At 35.2% G+C, this 27,902-nt stretch overlaps 3 protein-coding genes across 24 annotated transcripts in view; 2 read left to right on the top strand and 1 right to left on the bottom strand.

Annotated features, from left to right (window-relative positions):
* mbnl1 (muscleblind-like splicing regulator 1) overlaps positions 1-10,222 on the bottom strand; it is a 163,677-nt gene extending 153,455 nt beyond the window's left edge. For 7 of the 19 annotated variants that reach the window (XM_087240071.1, XM_087240081.1, XM_087240087.1 and 4 more), the window contains exons 1-2: positions 10,082-10,215; positions 7,438-7,496 (exon numbers count right to left, since the gene is read on the bottom strand). The gene's annotated coding sequence lies outside the window, so the exon portion shown is untranslated. 19 annotated transcript variants of the gene reach the window in all.
* The window catches only part of ftr05 (finTRIM family, member 5), a 393,850-nt gene that overhangs the window by 198,017 nt on the left and 167,931 nt on the right, over positions 1-27,902 (top strand). The window lies entirely within an intron of this gene.
* Positions 10,276-27,902, top strand: part of cul3a (cullin 3a) — a 37,781-nt gene continuing 20,154 nt past the window's right edge. For 2 of the 4 annotated variants that reach the window (XR_015477550.1, XR_015477549.1), the window contains exons 1-4: positions 10,284-10,490; positions 22,398-22,595; positions 24,984-25,097; positions 27,685-27,845. Coding sequence is in view for 2 of the 4 variants with exons in the window: in NM_199691.3 (NP_955985.2) it covers positions 10,407-10,490; positions 22,398-22,595; positions 24,984-25,097; positions 27,685-27,845 (557 nt within the window). In the remaining 2 variants the exon portion in view is untranslated. Of the gene's footprint in view, positions 10,491-22,397; positions 22,596-24,983; positions 25,267-25,317; positions 27,846-27,902 lie in introns of all 4 variants that reach the window. The other 2 variants (NM_199691.3, XM_087238827.1) reach the window with 2 other exon arrangements.

Here is a 27,902-nt window from a genome sequence, read left to right as displayed (position 1 = left end):
TCATGGGAAAAAAATGTAACAAAAAAAGAAAAAGTACTGTCAAATCATTGTATGTGTTATTTCCCCTTGTTCTTCTTTCAATAAAAAACTATTAAAAATATTTGAATTTAAAGGACAGAATTGTGAGGGATGTATATACATACATATATATGTATATATAGATACAGACACAGACAGACAGACAGACAGACAGACAGACAGACAGACAGACAGACAGACAGACAGACAGACAGACAGACAGACAGACAGACAGACAGACAGACAGACAGAGAGAGATAGATGGATAGATAGATAGATAGATAGATAGATAGATAGATAGATAGATAGATAGATAGATAGATAGATAGATAGATAGATAGATAGATAGATAGATAGATAGATAGATAGATGATAGATAGATAGATAGATAGATAGATAGATAGATAGATAGATAGATAGATATTGTGGTCACACACTGAACTGCATCTAGCATTTAATTCAGTATAAACTTTTGGTACACCTGTTCAGCTTGGCCCTTTAATATTTTTTTAATAGTCTTTTCTACTGCTATATTTTTTACTTATTCAGTTGTTTCTGTTGGTTTATTTTTTAATTTTTATAATCTGTTGTTTTATTTCACTCTGTCTTTTATACAGCACTTTGGTCAGTCTTGTGGCTGTTCTTAAAAGTGCTTTATAAATAAATGAACTTGAACTTGCTATACAAAGGAATTTAAATTACAGTGTAAATACAAAGGCACAACAATTAATTCTGTACTATTAGTTTACAGTATGCTATTAAACTGTAATATAGTTTAAAAGCAATACTAAATGGCACTGGTTTAGGCAGGATAATCGAAAACTGGACCAGTAGGTTAACAGCAATACAGCCCTTGAAAATTAGAAGGTCATTTTAAATGAAGATGCATAACCACTGCATTTTACAGGCTAATGTATTGATTATAATACTTAAATGATAATATTGGGATTTTGGTAACATAAAAACTGTATCTGGCACTTGATAATGATTATCAACCCAAATTTATAAACAAGTCTACTTGTATATCTTTGTTATGAAAGAATGCATTGTTCGATTTTCATAATAATTTGTAATAACTTGTCAACATTTTGATAAATATTATAGCCCCTCATGCACTGACACATAAAAGCTTGCACACTGTATATACTAAAAAAAGCTGCCACACTACTGCAAATTTGGTGACATTTAAAATAAAAAAGACATGAAAAAAATCTCATTAAAGCACTTAGTAGAAATCGCAAGAAGAAAAATAGTCGCCTGCTGGCACATTCCTTCATTAGTGGCCCATGTTGTTTGCCGCTGACCTCTGCACAGAAACGCTGATGCACTCAAAGCCCTATATTTAGACTTTATTAGCAATATTAAATTCCACCTCAGATGCTTTCACCATAACGTCTAGAAATAGTTCACAGCTCCGATTAGTGTCATAGTCATGTGCATAAAACAGATAAATAACCCTACACTGATTTCTCCAAACGCATAATTAGCAGCACAATCATTCTGAACAGGACAGAAATCATTATGAAATATGAATTATAAATGAGTCTTGATGAATAAATGAGCACATTGAATACATGCGCATGGACTTTTTCTACATTTGTTGGTGCTTTTCTCACATAAACGCCCTCCTTCTGATCTCCTGACAGTGCATGAACTAAGAAATGATAAATAATGCATTGTGAGTAAGATCACTGCACCAAGACAACCTACTTTTTTCCCCCATGATGTCTAAGTGAAACAATAACATCGTTGTGAACAATGATTGCCTTAGGGAACTGTCAAGACATAAATGGTATTTCTTTAAGTTTTACAGCAAAACATTTGGACAGGTTTTCAACTTTCCCACTGCTAAAACTGTGTTACACCTGCCTGAGGTGGTAATTATGCAACCCAGGCTCATTCTGATTATGTACCCCTATATACATTTCTGGAGAGCGCCAAATACATCCCAGGAGGTTTTTTTTTTTTTGCAGTTTTTGTTTTCACAAATCCGCCAGAGGTCGCTGTGTATGCTTTTTGAGATATCAAATTTCTCTCTAGAGTGCCATTCGCGCCTGCTCTTCTCGCGTAAATCCACCAGAGGCCGCTGTTAACTGACTGACCAATCCCCCCACGCACCCTCTTCCCTAAACCTAATCCATACTGTTTTCAATAGCACTGATTGACCAGAGCCCACTCACTTCCCTAAATGAGTGTTTTGAAAAGCAATCCAGAAAAGGAAAAGCCCCCTGATGTTACCGTGTTTTCAGATTTGACCACATTCTCACCCTGTTATTTACTTGTTTTTTTTTAGCTTCTGTTTTTGTTCTACCTGCTTTCTAGAACCGTTTTTTTTTTACCTGACTCAAACCCTGTCGACGTGGTCAGCTCCTCTCTGCATCTCCAGTTCGTCGGCGTATGCTGCGAGCCACTGGATAAGCTGATACCAGCAGGAACGCTGTCCATACGAACGTATGTGGTTAGCTGCTAGTGCTAAAAGGAAGGCATCATACCGCCCTGTAGCATTCGTTTTTAAAGACAAAATGAAGCCATATGTACTCCTGGCTACATAATTCACAATCTCCAGAAGTATATATAGGGCTACGTTTTCAGAATGAGCCTATGCTGTAATTGTGCAATGTAAAAAAAATTGTAAATAAGCAGTTTTCTGTATTTTATCATTCAAGTTTTTATTTATCTATTTATTTTCCCCATTTATTTATGCTTTTTAATCACATTATGAGACCTTGATCTTTTTCCCAACATCCTTTAACCTTAAAAAGTAAAAATAAATAGACTTTTATTGACATTTTATAGTTTACAATGATATAGTGTCTGGGTGTTGCATTTTACAACACAGGCACATTCTGAAAATATAGCCCTATATACATTTCTGGAGATCGTAAATTATGTAGCCAGAAGTACGTATGGCTGCACTTAGCTTTTAAAAAGAATGCTATGGGCTGCTACGACGCCATCCATTTTCACGCATATAAATGGCTTTCCAGCTCTTACCAGTTTGTCTATTTAGCGAGTAAGACCAAAACAGAAGCAAAAAAAAAGAAAAAAAAACTAAATAAATAACAGAGTGAGAATGTGGTTCAATTTGAAAACGTGGTAAAAATCTGGCGAGGGCTTTTCGTTTTCTGGATTGCTTTTGAAAACTGTCAGTTGGTTTTAGGGAAGAGGGTGGGCGGGTCAATTGGTGCTTTTGAAAACACAATCGGTTGCGTTTTGGGTAGTAGGAGGGTGGGTCAGTCAATCGGTCAATCAGTTAGTCAACAGTGGCCTCTGGTGGATTATGTGAGAACAGCAGGCGTGAATGGCAATTGTGAAAGAAATTTGAGATCTGAAAAAATGTACACAGTGGCTTCTGGTGAATTCACGAAAATAAAAACTGCAAAAAAAAAAAAAAAGGCGCTCTACAGAAATGTATATAGGGGTACATAATTAGAATGAGCCTGGGTTGGTATATTACGCTACACAAACTTTGTAATAAACTGCCAGCACTTTTTCTGTTATTTTACAGACTTTGTCCCTCTATAGCAGGGGTGTCAATCTCAATTCCTGGAGGGCCGAAGCCCTGCACAGTTTAGTTCCAACCCTGCTCCAACACACTTACCTGTAGGTTTCAAACAAGCCTGAAGGACTCAATTACTTTGATTAGGTGTGTTTAATTAGGGTTGGAACTAAACTGTGCAGAGCTGCGGCTCTTTTGGAACTGAGTTTGACACCTGTGCTCTATAGTATTTTATTATACTATATAGTACATTATATTATTTCAAACTACTAAAATGTCAATAAAAGTCACTTTGTTAAACCTTGGAGTTGAAATTTCAACATTAAAAGTCGACAGAGCAGAGATCAAGCTTCCATAAAGCAATTCACATAAATAAATGGAGAACACTAGTGAATCAAAAACACAGAAACTGTTAATTAACATATATTCTGAACAGTGTGTTTTGAAACTGAAAAATTGTTCATAACTCTTCATATTCGCCCTCATATCATTTTATGAAGGCAGTTGAGCCTATCTTTCATCCAGAAATGTAAAACTTCAGAGCATTACGCAGCAAGCCAAGCGCCACGACCAACTCCAAAAATACATGTAGCTGACCAATGTGTATTTGAATATCTAGACATGACCGCACCAAAATCCCCTTCTGCTGACACATTTATCAGACAGCGGCACAGCAGCCACACCCCATCACTCTCTTGCCTTGTCTTGTCTGTTTCATTTGTGTCTTAACTCTTGAGCAACACACAGTTTTTGCACCTGGGTGTGAGGTTTCCAACAGCATCGCTCTAAAATTGCTGGCTGACTAAAACATTTGTTGATTTTGGTGCAAGTTAGCTAGCAAGTAACTAAATATCATCCATTTTAGGAGATTTTCAAATGAAGGAAAATATCATGGCAGGTTGTGAAAGGAAGTGTTTAATGTGTCCTTTTGGACTGAATCAACTATTTCCGCATAGTGGAGAAACTCTTTTTGCGCCAACGCATACCAAAGAGCTAATATATATTTAATTGTATCAAATAGCCATCTAGTATTTAAGGTATCCAACCACTTGGCAACCTCGTTTCATATTTGTCTGCCTGATTAAACTGCTGGACTGCCACCTGCTGGTCGTGATAGGAATTGACGCGCCAGAGTTTTATCCTGCAATGCTCATTTGTGAAAATCAAGTCTCTTTTAGGATTTTCAATATTCAGTAGTAATTATTAAACCATGCATTTGAAAAGGTCGCAGATTTAGCTAGGATACTTGAAATACTAAAATGAAAGATGAAAAATGAACACATATATAAGTAAAAACAGACATGATAGAAAGCCTCACAGACATGATAGATGGATAGACAGACAACAGAATAAACGGATGGACGAACAGACAGACAGACGGTTGGACGTACAGGATAGACAGACAAAGGGGATGGATGGAGGGACAGACAGACAGACGGATAGACAGACAGACAGACAGACAGACAGACAGACAGACAGACAGACAGACAGACAGACAGACAGACAGACAGACAGATAGATAGATAGATAGATAGATAGATAGATAGATAGATAGATAGATAGATAGATAGATAGATAGATAGATAGATAGATAGATAGATAGATAGATAGATAGATAGAGAGAACAATATACAGGACAGACAGACAGACAGACAGACAGACAGACAGACAGACAGACAGACAGACAGACAGACAGACAGACAGATAGATAGATAGATAGATAGATAGATAGATAGATAGATAGATAGATAGATAGATAGATAGATAGATAGATAGATAGATAGATAAACATACAGGACAGACAGACAGACAGACAGACAGACAGACAGACAGACAGACAGACAGACAGATAGATAGATAGATAGATAGATAGATAGATAGATAGATAGATAGATAGATAGATAGATAGATAGATAGATAGATAGATAGATAGATAGATCAACATACAGGACAGACAGACAGACAGACAGACAGACAGACAGACAGACAGACAGACAGACAGACAGACAGATAGATAGATAGATAGATAGATAGATAGATAGATAGATAGATAGATAGATAGATAGATAGATAGATAGATAGATAGATAGATAGATAGATCAACATACAGGACAGACAGACAGACAGACAGACAGACAGACAGACAGACAGACAGATAGATAGATAGATAGATAGATAGATAGATAGATAGATAGATAGATAGATAGATAGATAGATAGATAGATAGATAGATAGATAGATAGATAGATAGATAGATAGATAGATAGATAGATAGATAGATAGATCAACATTCAGGACAGACAGACAGACAGACAGACAGACAGACAGACAGACAGACAGACAGACAGATAGATAGATAGATAGATAGATAGATAGATAGATAGATAGATAGATAGATAGATAGATAGATAGATAGATAGATAGATAGATAGATAGATAGATAGATAGATCAACATACAGGACAGACAGACAGACAGACAGACAGACAGACAGACAGACAGACAGACAGACAGACAGACAGACAGACAGATAGATAGATAGATAGATAGATAGATAGATAGATAGATAGATAGATAGATAGATAGATAGATAGATAGATAGATAGATAGATAGATAGATAAACATTCAGGACAGACAGACAGACAGACAGACAGACAGACAGACAGACAGACAGACAGACAGACAGACAGACAGACAGACAGACAGACAGACAGACAGACAGACAGACAGACAGACAGACAGACAGACAGATAGATAGATAGATAGATAGATAGATAGATAGATAGATAGATAGATAGATAGATAGATAGATAGATAGATAGATAGATAGATAGATAGATCAACATACAGGACAGACAGACAGACAGACAGACAGACAGACAGATAGACAGATAGATAGATAGATAGATAGATAGATAGATAGATAGATAGATAGATAGATAGATAGATAGATAGATAGATAGATAGATAGATAGATAGATAGATAGATAGATAGATAGATAGATAGATAGATAGATAGATAGATAGATAGATAAATAGACTACTCACATAACTGACTATATATTTTTATTTTTCATATTCATAGTCTAGCAATCATATCTTTTAGATAGACAAAGATGATAGACATATTTGTATAAATTATAATTACACATAAATGATAACTAAAGTTTTATTGTTATATTTGCATATCATTTGCTTTATATTATATATGTGCATATTTATAGACTATTAATCAGCTTTTTTATTAACACACTAAAGAGAACCGATACAAGTTGCTTAGTAATACATCATGGCTCAAAAATCATCTCATAATCACAGCTCAAATCTAAATAGTTTATTTTACTGTAGTGATTGCTTTTTAGATTAAGCCCTCAAACTGCGAATAAGGAAAAAATGACATTTTCATTCGCAAAACAATCAAATCAGCACACGTAGTCTGAGCTCAGATCCTTGCAATGATTCAGACACAGCCATAATGCACCATAAAGCCCACCACACACCAGCAATCACTGTGACTGGACCAGAGCCAAAGATTAGAAATTCATGCTTGACGGCAGACAAATGTTTGGCCACTCTTTACAAGAGACAGCTTGAGTTTTCCACTGACAACAGCAACCTCAGTTTAGCATCTCACCTACCTAAAGGACAATGCCTTCTTATGGCAAAACGTTCCCATTATTACATGTAAGCCTGAAATCCCACCCCCTGCTGGTCTCACTAACACCTCAACCAGATGCAGCATAGCTTCAAAAGGAATCCAGGCCCAAACAGCAGACTGATTGCTATAATCATTGTAATTTAACAGTGTTTTAGAAGTAGCATCTAATTTCCCACGCACAGACTAAAACTTTGAATCCCCAGTGCATAATGATCTAGATTAAACTTACGGATTTTGTCTTGCATGTCTGGTATGTACTCACAATGCAGCATCAAACGTCTGTGTTCATGTCCAGACAGATACAGAAGGTATAGGATAAACCTGCAAGGGGAAGAGTGTATATTTTAGTTTGGTGGAATGATATAATGATCGACAGAATAATAGAATGACAGGTAGAACAGCTCCAGCTTGGAACTTTAGGGTAGCCAAGTGACATTCCATATATATATATATATATATATATATATATATATATATATATATATATATAGAGATAGATAGATAGATAGATAGATAGATAGATAGATAGATAGATAGATAGATAGATAGATAGATAGATAGATAGATAGATAGATAGATAGATAGATAGATAGATAGATAGATAGATAGATAGATAGATAGAACAACATACAAGACAGACAGACAGACAGACAGACAGACAGACAGACAGACAGACAGACAGACAGACAGACAGACAGACAGACAGACAGACAGACAGATAGATAGATAGATAGATAGATACAGACATGTACAATCCACATGCTACTCAACATTTCCTAAGAATAGTGCAGCAGTGTACCATGTTAATATTGCTTAAATTGTCTTCTATTATTATATAAAACATAGCTGAAAGTGCCAAATCAGCCTGCAGTCACAATGATCTCAAGCAGCCTCCCACACATCCCACGAACAGTTAAAGTGTAGAATTTTCATTGCATTAGATAACAAAATGCCAAATATAGGGGCACCTATGAGCATGAACACACAGGTTGTGTCCCAAATGATGCCCTATTCACTATGCAAAATGTATTTATGTATTATAAACTTAACCATTAATATTGCATAACTACATACATTTGGTCATCTTTTTATCACAACTAACCACATTTGTTCAGTTTTCTTTTTACACCGATCGTAAAAAACTTACCTTAGGATGGTTATTAGTGAAATTAGACCAAAAAGTATCAAATAAATAATTATGTCTAAACTTTATCTTTTGTGTTCTAGATGTAAAACAAAGAGCATAAGGATTGTTACTGTAATACTATACAGTGTGTTCATATATGCATGTTCTTTTATTTTACGTGTTACTTTAAAAAGATAGGTTGCAGTTGCACTCCTTGAAAATACATTTTGGCCCACATCTTGCATTGAAAAGTATTCTGACACAACTCTGATAAACAGTAATTAGCAATTCAAATAATAATGATTACCTAGGAGTAAAATGTCAACCAGGTATAGTTATGATTCCTGGTAAAGCGTTAAAGGAATAATCTGCCATTATTTTACTCACCACAGGTGAGTAGAATAAATATTGAAGAAGATTTTCAACTCTGTTTTCAGATGTGGTGCTTTGTGGTTTATTTAATGCAAATCAGGGGTTCTGATCACTTTTAGAGTAAAAATAAATAAATAAATAAATAAATAAATAAATAAATAAATAGATAATATACACAAACATACAGTTGAAACAAATAAATTATATATTATATATATATATATATATATATATATATATATATATATATATATATATATATATATATAATGTTGAAACAAACAAACAAACAAATAAATAAATAAATAAATAAAGTGGCTTGTGAAGATGATAAGACAATGATGTCTTATAGAGCTAATAATCTGTCCAAAAACAGCATTGATGGATCTGCTCTTCAGTGTTTGGACTTTCAGCAGTGAAAATTAAACCATACTGAAATTACCTAAACTGAAAATGAACTGAAAACTGGACTGACAAAGTTTCAATTTACTAGAACTTCCATGTTAAGCTGTTTTGACACAATCTATAATGTAAAAAAGAAATAAACATGAATATAATTGAATTATAATCTTCTTACCGAATAACACAAGCTGATGCTGTCAGTTACAAAAAGTGGAAAGGAAAGAGCAAAAGTTGTGTTAATTATTAAAATGGTACTTCAATGTATTGTCCGGAGCCACTTGTATTGTATTATTTTATTTATATCTAATTTTATTTGATGGCGGTTCATTTTGTTGCGGCAACCCCTGATAAATAAAGGGACTAAGCCGAAGGAAATTAAATGAATGAATTTTATTTATTTGTTTGTTTATTTATTTTTACACTATTTAGTTTTTTATGAACCACATTTTCAGTGACAAATCTTCTCTTATGTTCTACAGAAGGAAAATGATACCTACATGTTGGTTAACTTGAAGGTAAAACATTTTCAGCAAATATTCATTTTTTTAGGGGATTTCTTCCACTTGAAGTATCCAAAGACTTAAAGGGCCACTGTAAATATATAAATCAGAGCCACATGTATTATTTTATTTATATCTAATTTTATTTATTTGTTTGTTTACTAATTAATTCATTTGTTTGTTTATTTATTTTTACACTTTTAGGTGTTTTATGTACCACATTTTAAACCTTCTCTTATGTTCTTCTGAAGAAAAAAGTTCACTTGAAGTGTCCAAAACTTAATGGCCACTGTAAAACTTTTGAAATAAATCGCTATATAATTATACGCGTGTTATTTTACAGTTACACATTTTATAAATGACACGAAACTGTTGGTATAGTCTAATTTAACCTACCAATAAACTGCTTATGATGTTCCTCGCGAAAGACGCAATGGATACAAGCGTTTGCTAAATGGCTAAATAATTTCAGTAATATTAAAAAACAACATTGAAAACATACTCACACACAATACTAATGTCATGTTTAAATTTCATGACATCGTTTTAAACTACGAAACCAGTGAATCCATGAAGCTTGTTCTTCCCTCTGCGAGCGAGTCGGCGACAGACTGCTGTTTACCACATGTCAGCTCCAGCTGGCCCCCGCTCTCGCGATATTGGACGCGTTCTTGTTAGCGCAATCTTCAGTCTCGCGAGATCTCACCCAGTCGTCCGCCATCGCTGTAGAGACAGAGGGAAAGAGTAAGCTACAGGGACTCAAACCTGGGGGGGAAAGAGGGCGAGATTTGTCCGTGTTTCCCCTCAAAACACCCACCCTAACATTTGTTGATGGCATCGCTCCCTAACCCAAACATGTCCAACCTCAAACCCGGCACGAAGAAGGACACCAAGATGCGGATCCGCGCCTTCCCCGTAAGTATCAGCCGGAATGTGCGCGCCACAGGCGCTCGTGGTGGGGACTCGAGTGCCGGGGATCGAGCAAAGCAGCAGGCCTCCGCATGTTTAGATGTTTTGAGGCTGAGTTTGAGATATTAGCGGAGACTTTTGATTAGGAAATGCGTATAACGCTGTTAATACTAGCGTTAGTGTGTTAAATATGTCGACATGGCTTAATTAATTGAGAGATTAGGGATTTGAAGTATTGAAACAGCCAGTGTGGAAAGTGTTCAAAACTCATTGATTCTTTCGTTCTGGCTTTATCCGTTTTGAACACAAAGCTGTTAATATCATTATCAGTTCATATCCAGCAGATAATATGGGATCTTTTCTTTGATCTGCTTGTTTTGTTTCAGTGTTTTGATCCTTGGGTCTTGTGTTGTCAGACTAGCCGTTAGTGTTTTGTTGTCACTCAAATGGTTGATGTTGTGCATTTTGTTGGACCATGTCTGTGGTGTTGATGGTCGATTTTTTTTTAGTACTGTTTTTCTGTCGTCATCGGTGTCCTACATATTTGCTGTAATGTCTGGTTAATTAAGTTCATTGTCAATTAATGACGTTGTGTGTTTTCTTGACACTCTGGTGTTTGTGTGATGTTAAAAGATAAAGTACTTTCAACCGTTTAGATGCTAACTTTACCTACTTTAAATTCTTAAAGAGTCAATTCATATTGTATAGATAGTATATGTAAATAAATAATTATTTGAAACAAAAAGTTTGCTTTCTTTTGTTTTGTTGCCTATTTCTGCAAAACACTTTTAACTGCACAGCTTTAACCCCCTAGTTCTGCTCACATTTTAAGATTTTATTTGATTAATTTTTTAATTTTAGTAATATTAGATCGTTTCCCAGTACTGGATTGCAGCTGGAAGGGCATCCGTTTTGTAAAAACATATGCTGGATAAGTTGGCAGTTCATTCCGCTGTGACGACCCCTGATGAATAAAGGGACTAAGCCAAAGGAAAATGAATGAATATTAGATCCAACTTAAACTGTTATAAAATAAAAGTTACTATTTGAGTGAAAGTATTTTTTTTAAATGCTGTTTTAAAATGTGTTGTATTAATATAATTCTATAACATGTTTTAATCTAAACCGTGCACTACACTCAAAAAATAACTCATTGGATTAACTCAATTTAATTAAGAGTAGAATTTCTATCCAATGAATTTGTTTAGCACCAACTAAAAAATTTTTTCCACAATTAAATGCAACTGAGTTGGTCCAACATTATTTTATCAAATAAAAAATGAATTACATTTGTATTTTTATTTAACTTAAAGATCTGATAATATCATGCATGTCTGTTATGTGTCGTACATTTCAAAGTCTCTTAGTTTTATTTGAAGTTATTCTTAATTAACTAAAAGATAAATTTTTAAGCATATTACATGCATTACATATACAGGTGATTGAGACTTGATCTCAGATCTTAGGACAGTTATTGCTCACTGAGCAAAGCAACAAAAACTGCATTTCTGTTAATTAAGCTGCCAACACCCAGAGCATAGGTGCTTCTGCAAGGTGGAAATCTCAAAACTCAAAGCATTACTTGTAAATCTTCAAACTAAAGTAAAGATTAAACTCCTAACAAGTCTTTCTATTAAGTTTAAACACCTAAGATTACTTTTATCATCAATATTTCCCTCTCTTAATTCAATCCAACTCGAGCCATGCTGGGAACTACAAATCCCCCAACCAGGTGGTTGGACCAACACAATTCCTTCATGTTCTCCCAACACAAAACGCTTAAGTTAACTTAATGGTTTACAAATTTAAGTTGATTGAACATAAAACAAATCAATTGGCTAAAAATATTACAAGAATTGTTTTGTTTTAGCTCATTTTAAACGGGTATTCTGAACAGGCAACAGTAATAATTTTTTGAGTGTAGTCTAAGCCATGAATTCAAATTTGAAGCTAATATCTCCAAAAAAAAAAAAAAGTAGTAGTATTTAAAAAGATTTACCATAAGATCTTATGTGGATGCATTCCCACATATTTATGTAAGAAATGTGTTTTTTAATTATTTGTAAGGGGTTAAATTGTTGGGGAAGGGGTTGTTCTAAAATAATCTATATTTATTGAAAGATCTTTGGCATAGCCCTCGCTTTAGCTGATGTCGATGCTGACGTGCACCTCTTTCGAAAAATATATCTACACTTTGCAGTGACATGAAGCGCAAGCTCTGTGATTGGTCGGCTTGGTAGCTGTGCTGAGTGTGGGTGGTGCATAGCCACGAGCCCAATGGAGTGAGTGTTTACAAGTGTCGAGTTCCATGAAGTAGCTCTTGATGGAAACTTTTGTTTACCTTTTGATTAAAGTTGTTGCACGTCTCAAAAAGCGAGTTTTAGCTACGTGTACATTAAGGTAGCGTTTAGAAAAAAACAAAACACCCACAAAGAAACTCGACACAGAGGAACATAACCTACTGTCTGCTAGAGTTTTGTTATTGCAGAGCAACACAAACAGCACGCAGAAATATAAATGCAAGACTACGCACAAGGCAGGTCCTGTGGATCACGGCCCTCACTCGACGCAGAACTATAAACATTATAAATTTTAATTTAATTTAAACTTTGAAGGATATTTTATATTTTACTTCAAGTGCCAAACCTGTTTAAAGTTAGTAACTAAACTTTTATTGCGGTATTAATTGTAAGATTCTGTTGAACTGAACAAATTCTGTAAAAAAGAAAAAACGCAAACAAAAAACAAAATATTATTGGGGCAAGTTTTTTAGAACAGCACCAAAGGGTTAAGGTTTGTGAGATATCATAGGGCTTGTTTGGTGTTTTCTAGATTATCCCACTGATGATTGATGTCCTGGGCAGCTGTGTTTTTGTGTTTCAATGTCACTGCAGCACATTTTGCATCAGCATGACGTGCATCACTCTGCAATTTTCTGCAGTTTTCTGTTCTTTTATTAGCTCCACTCAGATCAAATGATGTGCATTGCAGGATTGTCCATGGCGATCTGGTGGAATGAATTAGGTCAGAATAAACTTAATAACAGGCAGGACAGGAAAAAAGTTTGCATGCCGTTTAATTTTCCAAAGTCTGGAAACCCCCTTCCCTTCTTCATCTGAGAGTGTGTGACACCTGTCAGGACATCCACAAAAATACCGTTTTGGTTCAGAAAAGCAGTAATAAGATAACGCATCACTCTTATTCAAAAGCTACATTTGCTTCTAGGATCAGACATGCCTCACCCTGTCAGAGGAATTCGCTCGAAATCTCACAGCTGCCTTCATTTTTTTCGTCATAGTATCACTCTCTTAATAGTAATACTCATATTCTCATTTGAAACATCTCACGTGCTCTCAACTCTCATGTAAATTCACACTGTTTGCCAAGTTTCTCGTCAGCTTTGCATAATGTTGGCTTTAGTTTGCTGTTTTTTTCCCCTCAAAAATCCTGGTTTATCCACAACAAGGACTGGACAATATTGGGAAAAAAACGACAGAAAAATATTTATTTGACAATATTGAGACAACTTTTTCAACAAAAGAAAAAAGTATTTTAGGAATTACTGTGAAAAAATTATTGCTCAGTTAAATATCATTTGGACAAAAAAAATTCACAGGAGGGATAATATGTTTGACTTTAACTATCTATTGTGATATGAATGTCATTTTACAACTTGACTATTATTAAAGAATTCATCATTTTTTTACATTGATTGGGATTATTTTGTAGGAGAGTGCATCTGCAAAAAATGTACAAATGTTTACAAAATAAAACAAATTAAAGAAGAGATAAAGACAACAAAATAAAGATAAGAATTAAAAAAATTTAGCTTTTTGGTTTTCGGGCTTCATAATCTAAATAAGGGCTGCACAATATATTGTTTCAGTATTGATATCACAATGTGATCATTTGCAATAGTCACATTGCAGCATATGCAGTGTTGCGTCTGGATTATAATTCGTCATTTGCATGTGTTTTTGGGGCATCAGGATTTTAAAAGCAGTCAGGCATAAGAAATTTTACCCTTTGTATCTTTAATAATGCTTATTTTTATTGAAATATTTTGTCAGTGAAGACTATGCAGTATTATTTTACACGTTATTATTTAATTATTGTACCTGATTACTTCCAGACTTTTCAGAAAACCATTAATTTCATTTGTAACTTTTTTTTTTTTTATGCTTGTAGGTTGTATTTTTATTTATTTTTTTTTTAAATGAATGATTCACATTCCATACAGTATCATTTCAGTTAATCTAAAACTGTTAATTCTTTCCTAGTAGAGATATTCAAGTCATCTGGTGAAATTTTATTCGTATTACAGAAAAACAAAATATTGCTATGTTTATTGTTTTTTTTTTTTTTTTTTTGTAATATCCTGCAGCCCTTATCGAAGTAAATAAAGAGTTAATGTTTGTTAAAGTGGCAGACTTCTTAATTTCCTGTCCAAATTGTTTAAATTCAATTGAAATAACTATTAACTATTGAAGATTTGCACATTGTGATATCGATGCTGAAATGATATATTGTGCAGCACAATCCAAAACTAAGCACATTTTGGTTCATTTGTTCTACCTCAAAAACCTAAAACAGTAATTTTTGTGATCCGATTTCATATGGACTTTTAAATCATTTTGTTGACCCACTCTTCGGTTTCAATGAGTCACTTTTACAGGGTTCCTCTTTCATTTTGTAATGTAGAAAGTCTCGGGCTGGGAGACAGAAACAAACAAACAAATAATTAACTCCAATTCGGTGAGGATGCAATAAAAAGAGCGAGATTGAGTTTACAATTACAATGTTACAAAACAGACTTTCAATAAATACGGTTCTTTAAACTATTGCTGAAAGAATCCTGAATCAAAATCAATCAAATTTTAATGAGCATGACATTTTAATGATTGCCAGAGGAATATGCACATTTGCCTTTTTTTTACCTGGTGATTAATTCAAAGGCAATTTTCATACACATTTTGTCAGTAAAGCTGGTTCGGTTAAACCTCCAGCATGTCCATTAAATGGAGCAGAGTTTACTACAGAGTTGTTGTTCGCTGATAAGCTACGCAAAATTCATTTATAAAATCAAATTCAATTTAATTAGTCAATGACATCGAGAGAATCATTCTGAGATAACAGATATTTTCGTAGTTTCTCAGTGATCTATGTAGTAAATGCTGCAATGAAATTACCACATATAATAACATGCTTTTACTACAAACTCACTTTATAACTTTAGTTCAGTGCTTGAAATCAAACATTCTGTATGATGATTCCACAGTCTTGTGTTTATTAATCATGCTGAATCATTGAAAGCAGTTAAATATTATGCTTATAATGCAAAACTATAGCTTCTTTTAAATTCACGTTAAATATGTCAATACTGATATGATCTGTTTTCTGCTTCAGTTTTTTTTTTTCTCCGGACTTTCTACATCAGGGCCTTTGCATCGACATGACTTGATCCCACAGAAACCCAGTTTAGAAACCTGCTTGCATGCCTGACACACATACGCACGTTTTGCTGGAGGGATTTTTGTTCATAGAAGAACTGGTTCCTCTTCTGTTTTTTTATAGTCTTCTGCTGGGTCCAGTAATTGCCAGAGCAGGTGTGATTAAAGAAATAATTTAGCTAAATTTTGCGCACTCACACCCATTCCTACCTACATTTATAACTGTTATAGCTTTCTAAATGACTTTAATCCACAGACTAGTTTGCACAGGCCTATTAGTCTCAAGACCTGTCTGTCTGAACGCTTAGCAGATAGAGACAGGCGAGGTGTTTTCTGTCTGTGAATCTACAATTGCTACGTTTTCATGCAAAGATGCTAATTGAACTTAAATGCAAATCTGAAATGGCGTGCAACATTTTTATGAATAAAGCACCTTTTGCATCCAACAAGTCCAAGAGAACAAAATCATCACTTCCTGATAAACTGGCATGAAAACATCAAAAAGAAAAATGGAATTTGCTCTAGTTTTAAAAGCCACTTTCGGCCCTTTTTTGATATAATATAAATACTTACACCTCAAAAGACGAAATGCAATGAACACGTGGTGGCTTTTGGAGGTGCGAGAAGCTCTGTTCTGGAGATACTAACACTGAACTTTGACTTTTGACTGTCCATATTCACAGCGCCAGCATCGAGAGCGGCAGAATTTGCACTCTGACAATCGAACGTTTACAGTAGTTCTATCAAAATAAACCAATTAATAGCTGTTTTTGTATCGAGGCTTTTGTTTCATGTTTAAATGCTAGCCTTATTTCAACCTGCTGTTTATAGAGGTTGCTTAATAGCCTTGCTCTTTACATTTATGCTAATATGTGCGCATCCTGGCGACGCAGTGGCGCAGTAGGTAGTGCTGTCGCCTCACAGCAAAAAGGTCGCTGATTCGAGACTATTCTAGGTCAGTTGGTGTTTCTTTGTGGAGTTTGCATGTTCTTCCTGCGTTCGCTCCGGTTTTCCCCACAGTCCAAAGACATGCGGTACAAGTGAATTGGGTAGGTTAATTGTCTGGAATGTATGAGTGTGAATGACTGTGTGTTGATGTTTCCCAGAGATGGGTTGCGGCTGGAAGGGCATCCGCTGCGTAAAAACGTGCTGAATAATTGGCGGTTCATTCTGCTGTGGCAACCCCAGATTAATAAAGGGACTAATCAGAAAAGAAAATGAATGAATGACTGTGCGCATCCTACATTACAGTCTGGTAAACCTGCATAGCAATTATAAACCTCTGCTTTGTTTTGCTTGGAAATGTGTTCAGAACCGATCAGCATGCGATTAGTCGGTTCGCAAACAGCCATTCTGCAATATTGACAGTCATTTTAGTAGCTTCTCAGTGAACTACAGCCTTTTGTAGTAAATTTTGCTAATGTTAAACCTGAAAGCATGTGCAAATACCATGTATAATGATGTATAACTCAGCACCAGACATGGGCTGGTATAAGATTCTGACAGTATGATAGCCTTGGAATAATAAATTGGATATTAATAAGTTGTGATTACTGCTCTAAAATATGCTCTTTTTAAATGTCTCTGTAAAAAAGAAAGTCCCCATTCAACAATATATTTCATTACAGGGAACATTTATAATATTTTGGAGCAGTAAACATGTCAGGCTAAATATTTCAAATAAATCATGGACTTCTGCTCTCTTCAAAAGTTTATATATATACATCTACATAAAAAAGCTTTAAAAAACCATTTACATACAGTATACCTTAGGAATGGTATAACAGAACGATTTTAATATTTTGACTTTTCCAAACCTTGGTAAACCTTTATTAAACCGTTTATTATCCCATGCCTACTGAGCATGTTTCATAATAGCATTCTAATGTTACCCCACCGCTCCTACACTACCCAACCCGCTCCAAGCTGGCATCGAACCGGCGACTATTTGCATGGGAGTCGATTGCTCTAATAAGGAGGCTAAAGACCATGGCCTCTAGCTTCTGTCACTAGAACACCTTTAGGGTGTACTCTCACATTTCTGAAAACGATTCGAACACGGGCCTTTGCACGGTTCGGATAGCAAAGTGTGTGCTCTGAATCAGCCTCAGGTGTGGTTCACTTGGCCGGCCCTGGCCCAGTTGGAAGAGGTGTGCCAGAGTGCGGTTCACTTGGTGTGAACTGTAGTGTGAGTGCAAAGCGCACTTGACGTGACTTTTACGGGACTGTTTCGTATGGATTTATTAATCATTTTTACTGTTCAATTTTTACTGTGCAAACTGTTATATTTTATTAAAGACGCAAACCCCTGTCTCCATGACAGCTTCAACTTTAGCAAACCTCCTAATTTCTGCCGCACTTTATAATTGTTTATGAGCATCAAAAGTGGCTGTTTAGCGAAATATTTGACTGCTTGTCACTGCATCTCAAATGACTTAAAACGATATAACTAAAGAAATCTCCCCTGTGCTGAGCGAGAGCGCTTTTGACCAGCACATCATCGATGACGTAAGCCAGAATGCGATGTGAGTGCAGGCTGTCGGTTGAGACGAAGTGTGCTTCGGCCCGGTTCAAGGCAACTGTACATAGTGTGAGAATGCCCTTATGCCCCATTTACATGGGGCATCAGCTTCAACGCTTCCCATTCACTTTGAATGGGTAACGTCAGGCGTTGCCAAACTGCATTGTGGATTTATCAGCGCCGCTTCAGTGGCGTTGCTCGCTGCAGAAGTTGGGACTTGCTCAACTCTATCAAGCGTTGACTCTGAAGCCCCATGTGAATAGGGCATAAGAGGTCAGAGGAGTGAGGTCTACCTGCACAGCACATCACTAGCTGGCCGTCTTCTGTTACACTCATCCCCCTAAACCTCACTCCCATCCGGGTCACGGCACCAATGTAACCCTGCCGGTCCTACACCACCCAACCCGCTCCGAGCTGGGATTGATCCAGCGACTCTCCGCATGGGAGTCGGTTACTCTAACAAGCAGGATAAAGATCATGGCCTCTAGCATAGCCTCGTCGGAGATTTACTACTGATCACATCACTGTACTTTCCTCACACGATGTGCAAGACAATGCCTATATATCGATTATTACGCACCAAATGTAACTTGTTTAAAACTCGTGCTGGAAATGTCCATTGTAATTGATGCATGTTGTTTTCTTCGTAATGGAGAAAAAGTTATTGACGTTATTGCATGTTATTAAAATGTATGTACATCTTGGCATATTTATTTCATCTATTTATTTTTCCAATATTGCGAAATGTGTATAAAAATAGGTGGATGGAAACCTAGCTAATGCATGTTGATCCATCATGACAGACCAGGAGCTGTATATAATGATTATGCATTATATTATAATTAGCATGAGCTGTGCTGAAGTATTGTTTTGACATGCACAATTAGTCACGGCTGTTTCAAAATGTAATTCACACATATGATTAGCCATCAGACCTGTTCTTTGCCAGATTAGCTCTGCTGAGTCACTTGAAGCAATCTGGAGATGTGCTGTAGGTTTGCTCGTAAAGGGAAATCGATTTTCCTGGTCCAGTATCAGCCAAGAGTTGAGCATGAGCGAGTGACCTGCAGGCACTTTAAATGCACATTAGATTGTTGTAAGTCAGTTATTTAACTTTTAACAAGCCTGAAACACAGCCTGCATTTGTCCCTGTTTTGAATAAATCTCCTTTTATGTAATTCCAAGGTTTTGATGGTGGGTCTCGGGGTCTGAAAAATGTATATAAGGCGATACACTGCCTTTCAAAAGTTTGGGGTCAGTATAGTTTTGTATAGCAGGGCAGGGGTGTCTACTTTTACTTTTAAAGATCAAAGATTAATGTTTCAAGTAAATGCTGTTCTCTTGAACTTTCAATCCATGAAAAAAGTCTTGGTTTCCACAAATATATGAAACAGCACAACTGTTTTCTACAACAATAATAATAATGCTGTGTTTTTGGCACCAAATTAGCTGAATGACGGTGTTTATTTTTTCATGCTGAAGTAAGCTTATTTCATGCTTGCAGATTTCAGTGTTATGCTAACAATGTCTGATCTGTACAAAACGAGTTCTCAATACAATATCCTAATTGTATTGAAATGTAGTATTATAAAGAAGGATATTAATGTTACACATGCATGCTGTTTTAATTCAAACTGATTGATGTTGTCCAATAGCAAAGATAATAAGTATGGGTCAAAATGAGGAAATAAGGTTTCATTAGTTGATGTTAGATAATGTGCTCACTAACATGAACTAATAATAAATACATGCATTGCATGTATTAATCATTGTTCAACATGTAATAATGCATTTTTAAAATCCAAATTCATGTTTGTAACATTAGTTAACAACATTTTCATTGACAAGCATTAACAAAAATGAATTAATACTGTAGTAATAGTATTGTTTATGTCACATCATGGCCTACTCGATACATTGTAAAGTATTGTAACGTGTAACATAAATATGTATAATAATGACATGGCTATTGAATGGCTACTGTCTATTTTTCAGTTTTATCTCTACTAAAAACATGCTATAAGGCTGCTTAATATTGCAAATTTCCAGTTGGTGGAAAGTTTCTAAGTTATTTTAATCATAAGCACACTGATTTGAAGTGCAAATAATTTTACATTTTCCTATACTTATTATTTTAGTTTTTTCCTTATACTTACTAATGCACATTCACATAGGAAAACAATTCTGCTTTGCAAAATAAGATTATTATGAATCCCTCCAAAAAAGTTTTAATTTTGAGAAATTCCATGTTTTATTAACGGCACCTGTTTAAGTTTTCCTGACCAATTACAATTGTTGTGGTAAGTTTTGCCAATTTGGATTTTCCCTCTAAAAACTATAATTGACAGCATATACAAACACAAATATTTTGTTTTTATTCCATTATACTTTTATTCCATAATTTTTTTTTTTATACTAAAAAATATTTTTCTTTCAAACTACATTTGTAATTTTCCACGGTTTATATATTTTTTCCCTTTTCTTATTTCGCAAAGTACAAGGACAAGCATGTGCTAATAATATATTTTAATAATTGTATGTATAGCTTTTTGCTTTTGTTTTATAGATATTTTGTGAACTTTTTTAGGCAAAGCATCTTAAACCTGACTGGTGTTTTCTCTGTCTAAACGCAATTATGACTGATATGCAAAATTCTAGCAGAATGTTTTCATTTTGAAAAATACCTTAAAAGAAAAATGCTAAAAATGGAGATGTTTAACTGATAGCATAAATCTATCAGAATTCTTAAAATAAGCATCCCTGACATGGAGCAGAGAGTTCAGATTTAATGCTCAGCCGGGTGACAGTTATGAGGTTTGTTCCACCAGATATGTATAGGACATATTGTTCAGATGTTAAAATGCAGCTGTAGGTGAGCACAAGCATCTCTATAACACATTATTGCCTGTGAGGGCTGCACGATACTGGAGAAATATACTATATTAGATATTTATTAAGATATAACATTTCCCCAGTAAAATTCTGTTTTATCTGCTTTTTTTTTTAAATCATTTATTTATTTGACACTATTAAAATAAACAGGTAAAATATGTTTTTCAGATATAATTAATTTAATTCATATTAAAAAAAAACTCAGTGTAGGTGCAAACATTTATTCGTTAAAACACTATGAATGAGTGAAAACTCCTGTCTTGTCTCGACTCCCGCCAGTAGTGTTTATTTTCAGCTTTGGGTCACTTCAGCCAATAGCAGAACAGCAACTTTTGCGCAGGTGGGAAAAAAGATTGAAAGGTCCCATCTGATTGGTCAAATTTAGAATAAAAAAAACATTGCATAAAATATATGTAATTCATATTTATGTCAAAACTGTAGTTCATCATTGTCTGCTCTATATTGCATATATTATTGCGTTAATAATTGTGTTACGATTATATTGTGCACCCTTATTGCCATCACCGCTGCTAACATAACAGACTGGCTGGAGGTCAGGTCAAATCATGCAGAAAGCCATTGAAATCCAGACTCTGGACGGACAATCTTTGCATGTCTATTATTAAAGGTCTCGTGAAGTGCTTTGAAATGTGCATTTTTCATTTAATGTTTGACGTAATCTCAACCGAAACACTAAGGGAGGGTTGGACATAGAGTAGCTCCTCCCCCTTTAAAAAACAGTCAGTAACATTTTGTTTTAGCACCACTCTGCCAATGAGAGGTGCGTTAAATGAGAAGCGTCTTGAAGGGGGCGGGATTCTAGAGAGCATTTGATTGGTCAGGATTTAATGAGAAACTGAAGTATGAGGTGACGTGGTTAAAACCATTGATCAATTTGTTGTAAGTGCCAAATTACAAGCTTTAAATGTTTATATCGGTTTCACACTTGATTATATATATCTTAAAGACTAACAGTACTGATGCTCACGACAAAAGCTTTATTTTAGTTTCATAGGACCTTTAAATATTTTGTTTTTGTCGTTTACGCAGATGACCATGGATGAGAAGTATGTGAATAACATATGGGATCTTCTGAAGAACGCCATCCAGGAGATCCAGCGAAAGAATAACAGTGGGCTGAGCTTCGAGGAGCTCTACAGGAACGCCTACACCATGGTTCTGCACAAACATGGGGAGAAGCTCTACACGGGACTGCGAGAGGTGGTCACCGAACACCTCATCAACAAAGTATGAGCTCCTCTGTCACTCTCACATCTGTCTCAGGGAAGAAATAAAACACGGGGTTTTAGAGATTAGAATGTATCATTTGAGCGCTAATGCAAGACACGACAAAATGCTTTGAGATTTTGAGCTTTTTGCCATTTCATAATGTTTTGTAAGGGAAGGTAAAGAAAATACCCACAATACGCTTACAGATATTTCTTTTGTACTTTTTTCTTTATTTGTCTGTATATTTCGATCACAGTTTATGTTTTTAAAGATGATTTCTCAAAAAGAGTCTTCACTGAGCCATAAATCTTCACAGCATCATAGTTTTTATATATATATATATATATATATATATATATATATATATATATATATATATATATATATATATATATATATATATATTTATAAATAGCTAGATTCTGACAGTTTTTAACCGAGAAAAGAAATTTCCAAAATCCTCTAATACACTGTAGAGATAAAACAAGAATTTTAAAACTAACTTGTATGCAAATGAGTTCATGTTTTTGTTTTATTTATTTTATTTAACAGGGACAATACTCATTAATCAACAGTACAAACTGTTAATAAGCCATAGATTGCCACACAAGCTAATTTTCATCTGTTGCCCCTGCCAGATTTTAAAGGTGCATTATGTAAGTTTGACACCCTGTGGTTGAACTGGATATTGCATTTGTTTTGATCCAGGAATGCAAGTGCAGGTTGCCAGATTATGGACTAACTGGAGCGACCTCGACTTATTTAAATCATGTTCTATATAAAAGCAACAGCACAAGATAGGAATATTTACCACAATAAAAAAAGAGTGTTTTGTTGTAACCAACACCTCAAATTGTTACATTAGAAACTGACAATAATCACCTCAGGTACACCTCATCTGCTTTATTCAGTGTTAAATGCTAATAATGTGAGTTTGAATGCCATTTTACATGACATTTATTGCCATACTACTGAAAGCAGCAGCAGATAGTTCACCTCAGATCTTGTAAATAAATTAAACCATTTGACATTGAACTTTAGAACTGTGACTGAGTGCAAGCCAACACATACCAGTGATTCAGCATCTACATTTAATAATGTTAAAGAGGTTTAGTATGTATTAATTAGATTATAAACCTTACCATTTTGTGATTGAGTACATATTCTGTGCTTCTTAATGGCTGTATTTTAATTTCTATCATGTTTCGTCTAGTGCAAACTAGTGCATCACTGCAAATCCCGTCACGTAGTGTGTTGTTAGGACACGGGGCTACAATGTAACATGCTCACCTAATGTTTACGCTCGTAATATTTATATTATGTGCTAATTAAATAACCTCATGTTATTTAACATGATTAACCTCTGAATCTGTGTCTCATTTCGGAGTCTGCCACTGTCCACCGGAGGTCGCATTTTGGTCATGGACGCATGCTTTGAGAGCCTTTCTAAATGAATGAATGAAATATGTGGTTTTCCAACATGGCAACCCGGTGCTGAAATATAATTGGCTAAACTGGCATTGGGCAGGTAAACGGAACCAAAACAAAGACAGACGCTCCGGCATGTAATGCACATTTTCAAAGCAGAATATGTGACTCAAGTGAATTTTTTTTTCTCAGATAAACATGTTCACTTAGCATGTTTCTTAAATATCTGCAAACATATTACGGTATTTTTATGCTTTAAAGGAGTCAAAAACGTACATACAGCACCTTTAAAAAAGACAACCTTAAATCAAAAACACATTACACACATAATATTAGTAAAATTACATACATTTAAATAATTAGAATAAGCAATTCATAATAATGAAATTATTGTCAATAGGTATATAAATAATAATAGTTTCATTTTAAAAAAATGCAATAATGGCTCATTTTTATATTTAAACATGGCATTTTAGAAAACCTGCAGTTCTTTGTGCTATTATTGAACTGGGGAATTATGTTGATGAATACTAGTTAACTTGAGTTAGTATTTTATTTATGTTCTTCCTATTCACCTGGAGTTTCTTGTCTCAAAGCATTTATTGATTAGATCCTAAATGTTTTTATTAAGCTGTATGCCACAAGAGGCTTTGTCCTAAAGCGATTTCCCCACTGCTTATGGTTTAAAAGACCCTTTAGCTGCATGTGAATTTAGAACAAAGAGATTGTAATGATCAGATCTGTCTCACGTCTTCGCTATACATATATATTTATATATAGCTTAATGAGGACTCTGGGGTTTTGTCTCTGGTGCTGGCTGTTAATGATGTCAGTTCTGGAGGTGAAGCAGATGGTGGAAACCTGCCTGTCCCGGTGGACCTGTTCACAGGGTGATGTCATCGTATGCACAGGTGGATAAAAAAATCCATGTGCTTGAGCTGCTCTTATAACAGCTTGGCTTCTTTTTCCTCTCTTCAGGTTCGAGAAGACGTGCTTCACTCGTTAAATAACAATTTCCTGCAGACTTTAAATCAAGCGTGGAATGATCATCAGACTGCCATGGTCATGATTCGAGACATCTTGATGTACATGGTAAGAGATTTAGTTTTTTATTATTATTATTATTTTTTTTTTGGTAGGGGCTGAGATGTCAACTAATGCCAAAATTAATTAATGTAGTGTAAGAATGAAAAAATGTTTGAGAAGTTTTGATAATGGTAATTAGGAGTGTAATGCTGTGTTCACACCAGATGCAGAAGAAGTGGCAAGCGCAAGTGATTTACATGTTAAGTCAATGCAAACGCGCGAATAGACATCCTGCGGTGCGAATGGCGCAATACGCCCGAATTGAGCATTTTGCGCGAATCGCTCGAGTTCGAAAATCTGAACTTCAGCTGACATTCGCACTGCGTTAACCAATCAGTAGCTTGCTCTTGTGGGGGGCGTGATTATGACGTAGCACCTGTTGTTGGTGTCCCGGGGGAAAATCCTCCTGCACACACCGACAACAGTTCATCAAACTGGGCTCGGCTCAGTCAGACGCACCGCTGAATTCTTCTTTCCTCCAGGTTAAGTTTCTGGAGGAGTTTATGAGCTCACAGAGCTGGGTGCACCTTCGAAAGGATGTAGTGAACATGGCGCCAAACGAATTCACACTGTTTTTCAGCCTTTCTAAAGCACGTAAAGCACAACTTCTGTCTGAATAAAATCCATGTTAGCTATTTAGTAATTAAGCTATCTTCATACCCAAACCATGCCCATGACGCAAATCCGTGTCTATTGTATAGTGAATTTAATGCGGGAATGAAGCGAATTTGACGCATGAATGACCGCGAATAAACTCCAAAGTATTTGATTTATTTGTGAACACGGCATAAGGTTATTAAATATGTTTTCTGTCACTACTTGTATAGCCTGCATTTATAAATTCATTTTAAACCTGCACAATCAATAAAAGATTGGGATCTTAATTCAAACACTCACGCAACATGAATTATAAATGATGACGATTTGCATATTTTCATTAATCCTTCTGTGTGCTCCATTCAAATCTGTGTTTGATCGAGAAAGAGATTCGTTTTTGACACTTTTCAGTTAGTCACAAACAATCAAATAACACAGAAGTACTTGGATAACAGTTTATAGTTGAGATGTTTATGGTCGTATGTTTTTGGTAAAGATAAAAATCACTGCTTAATGCAATTTGACGCTGTTAAAAGTTGTAGCAATTACATTGTTTAACCAATAGATGGCAGTAGATCAACAATAACCAAAAATATGCCACTGAATAAGTATTTAAAAATAAAACGTATAGTAATATAATTTAAAGTTTTATGAGTGAAGTATTGAATCATTAATTGAAAATTAGACAAAAAAATAACATGATATGTTGTACAAGGATTATAATCAAAGCTTGACACCACCTATTTTGATCACCAAGCCACTGTGGCTAGTAGTTTTCCAACGTTACTAGCTCACGCAATTTCAGAGTGGCTAGTAAAAAAGCCACAATTTTATTGTTGGGAAAATATGTTTTATATGCATAAATTTGACTTTAACATGCTAAGATTTCTTGGTTTAAATTATCTGTTATGTCCACATGCCTCCTTAACTTTTTTTTTATTTCACATGACTTTTTAGGGCTCAACAGGCTTTTAGGGGTTTATCTTTTTTTTCTCTGGCCACACCAAACTAATTATTTCCTTGCCACAAATTTTTTAAAAATGCATCAAAACAAGTTAAAAATATCTGTATACATAAACTTTTTATTCAACAAAAACGTTCTTAAAAAAGAATTGACATTTTAAAAAATGTATTCTCATTTATCTAAATCTATACACCGTAGTTTGTCCTGGCTAAAGGTCCAATATCAGCAGGTAGCTATACATAAATTAAGAGTTTATCTCCTATTAAAGCAACGTTACTGTAAAGGGGGATTAAACCATATTAACTGCGTGCAAAAGAAAGCAGCTGCAAAACATTCTGTGTGCGATAGTGATAGGATGATCACGTGCACATGGTTAACATTAGGCCCAGTAATAATCTGTTAAAAGCAAATGCAGCAACAGTTTTTCAATCTATTTCAAACACAAACTATCGCATCAGTTGTGTTTCCAGGCACAGTTCTTTTGCGCAAGGAAACGGGAGCTTTTAAGCACTCTCGATCATGGCAGTGAGCGTGGATCGCTTGTATCTCACCATGCCTACCTGCATTTGACGGGCTGGTGGGCGTTAATATCAAGCTCTGATCATAATGTTAGATTTATACATTTAGCATTATCAGCAAAGATCATTTTTCACAGTATTGAATATTCACTTTTATTTATTTATCTGGTTATTGATTTTTATTTTTAGTTATGTTTGTTAAAATCAAAAGTTTTTTGCAGTAATGTTTTTGTAATAAAGGGAAAGCAAATAATATTTGTTGTCTTTTTTTTTTTTTTTTTGCTGAAATGGTTCGCTCTGTGACTCAAAAACTGTAGTGTGTTCCGAACCATAAGATTTGTGATCCGTTACACCACTAGCGACTGTGTATCGAAGGATATGCGACCGCTCAAAGAAATCGCTGAACCATCCACGCGTATTCGTTGCAGAAGTATAAATCAGCCTACAGACTGAATTTGCACCTTCAAACCTGTATGAAGATTATTATTATTTTTTTTATTATCTTTCTCTTTAGGACCGTGTGTACGTCCAGCAGAATAATGTGGAGAACGTCTACAATCTGGGCTTGATCATCTTCAGAGATCAGGTTGTGCGGTATGGCTGCATCAGAGATCATCTCCGACAGACTCTGCTGGACATGATCGCTCGAGAGCGCAGAGGAGAGGTGGTCGACAGGTCTGTCACCTCTTCTGTTCATCAGCTTTCAGCCGACACATGCCCAGTAGAAGAAGA

Source organism: Danio rerio, chromosome 2, assembly GCF_052040795.2.
Source record: "Danio rerio strain M-AB ecotype USA chromosome 2, GRCz13ab, whole genome shotgun sequence".
Lineage (NCBI taxonomy): Eukaryota > Metazoa > Chordata > Actinopteri > Cypriniformes > Danionidae > Danio > Danio rerio.
This window is presented reverse-complemented; position numbering and strand designations above follow the sequence as displayed.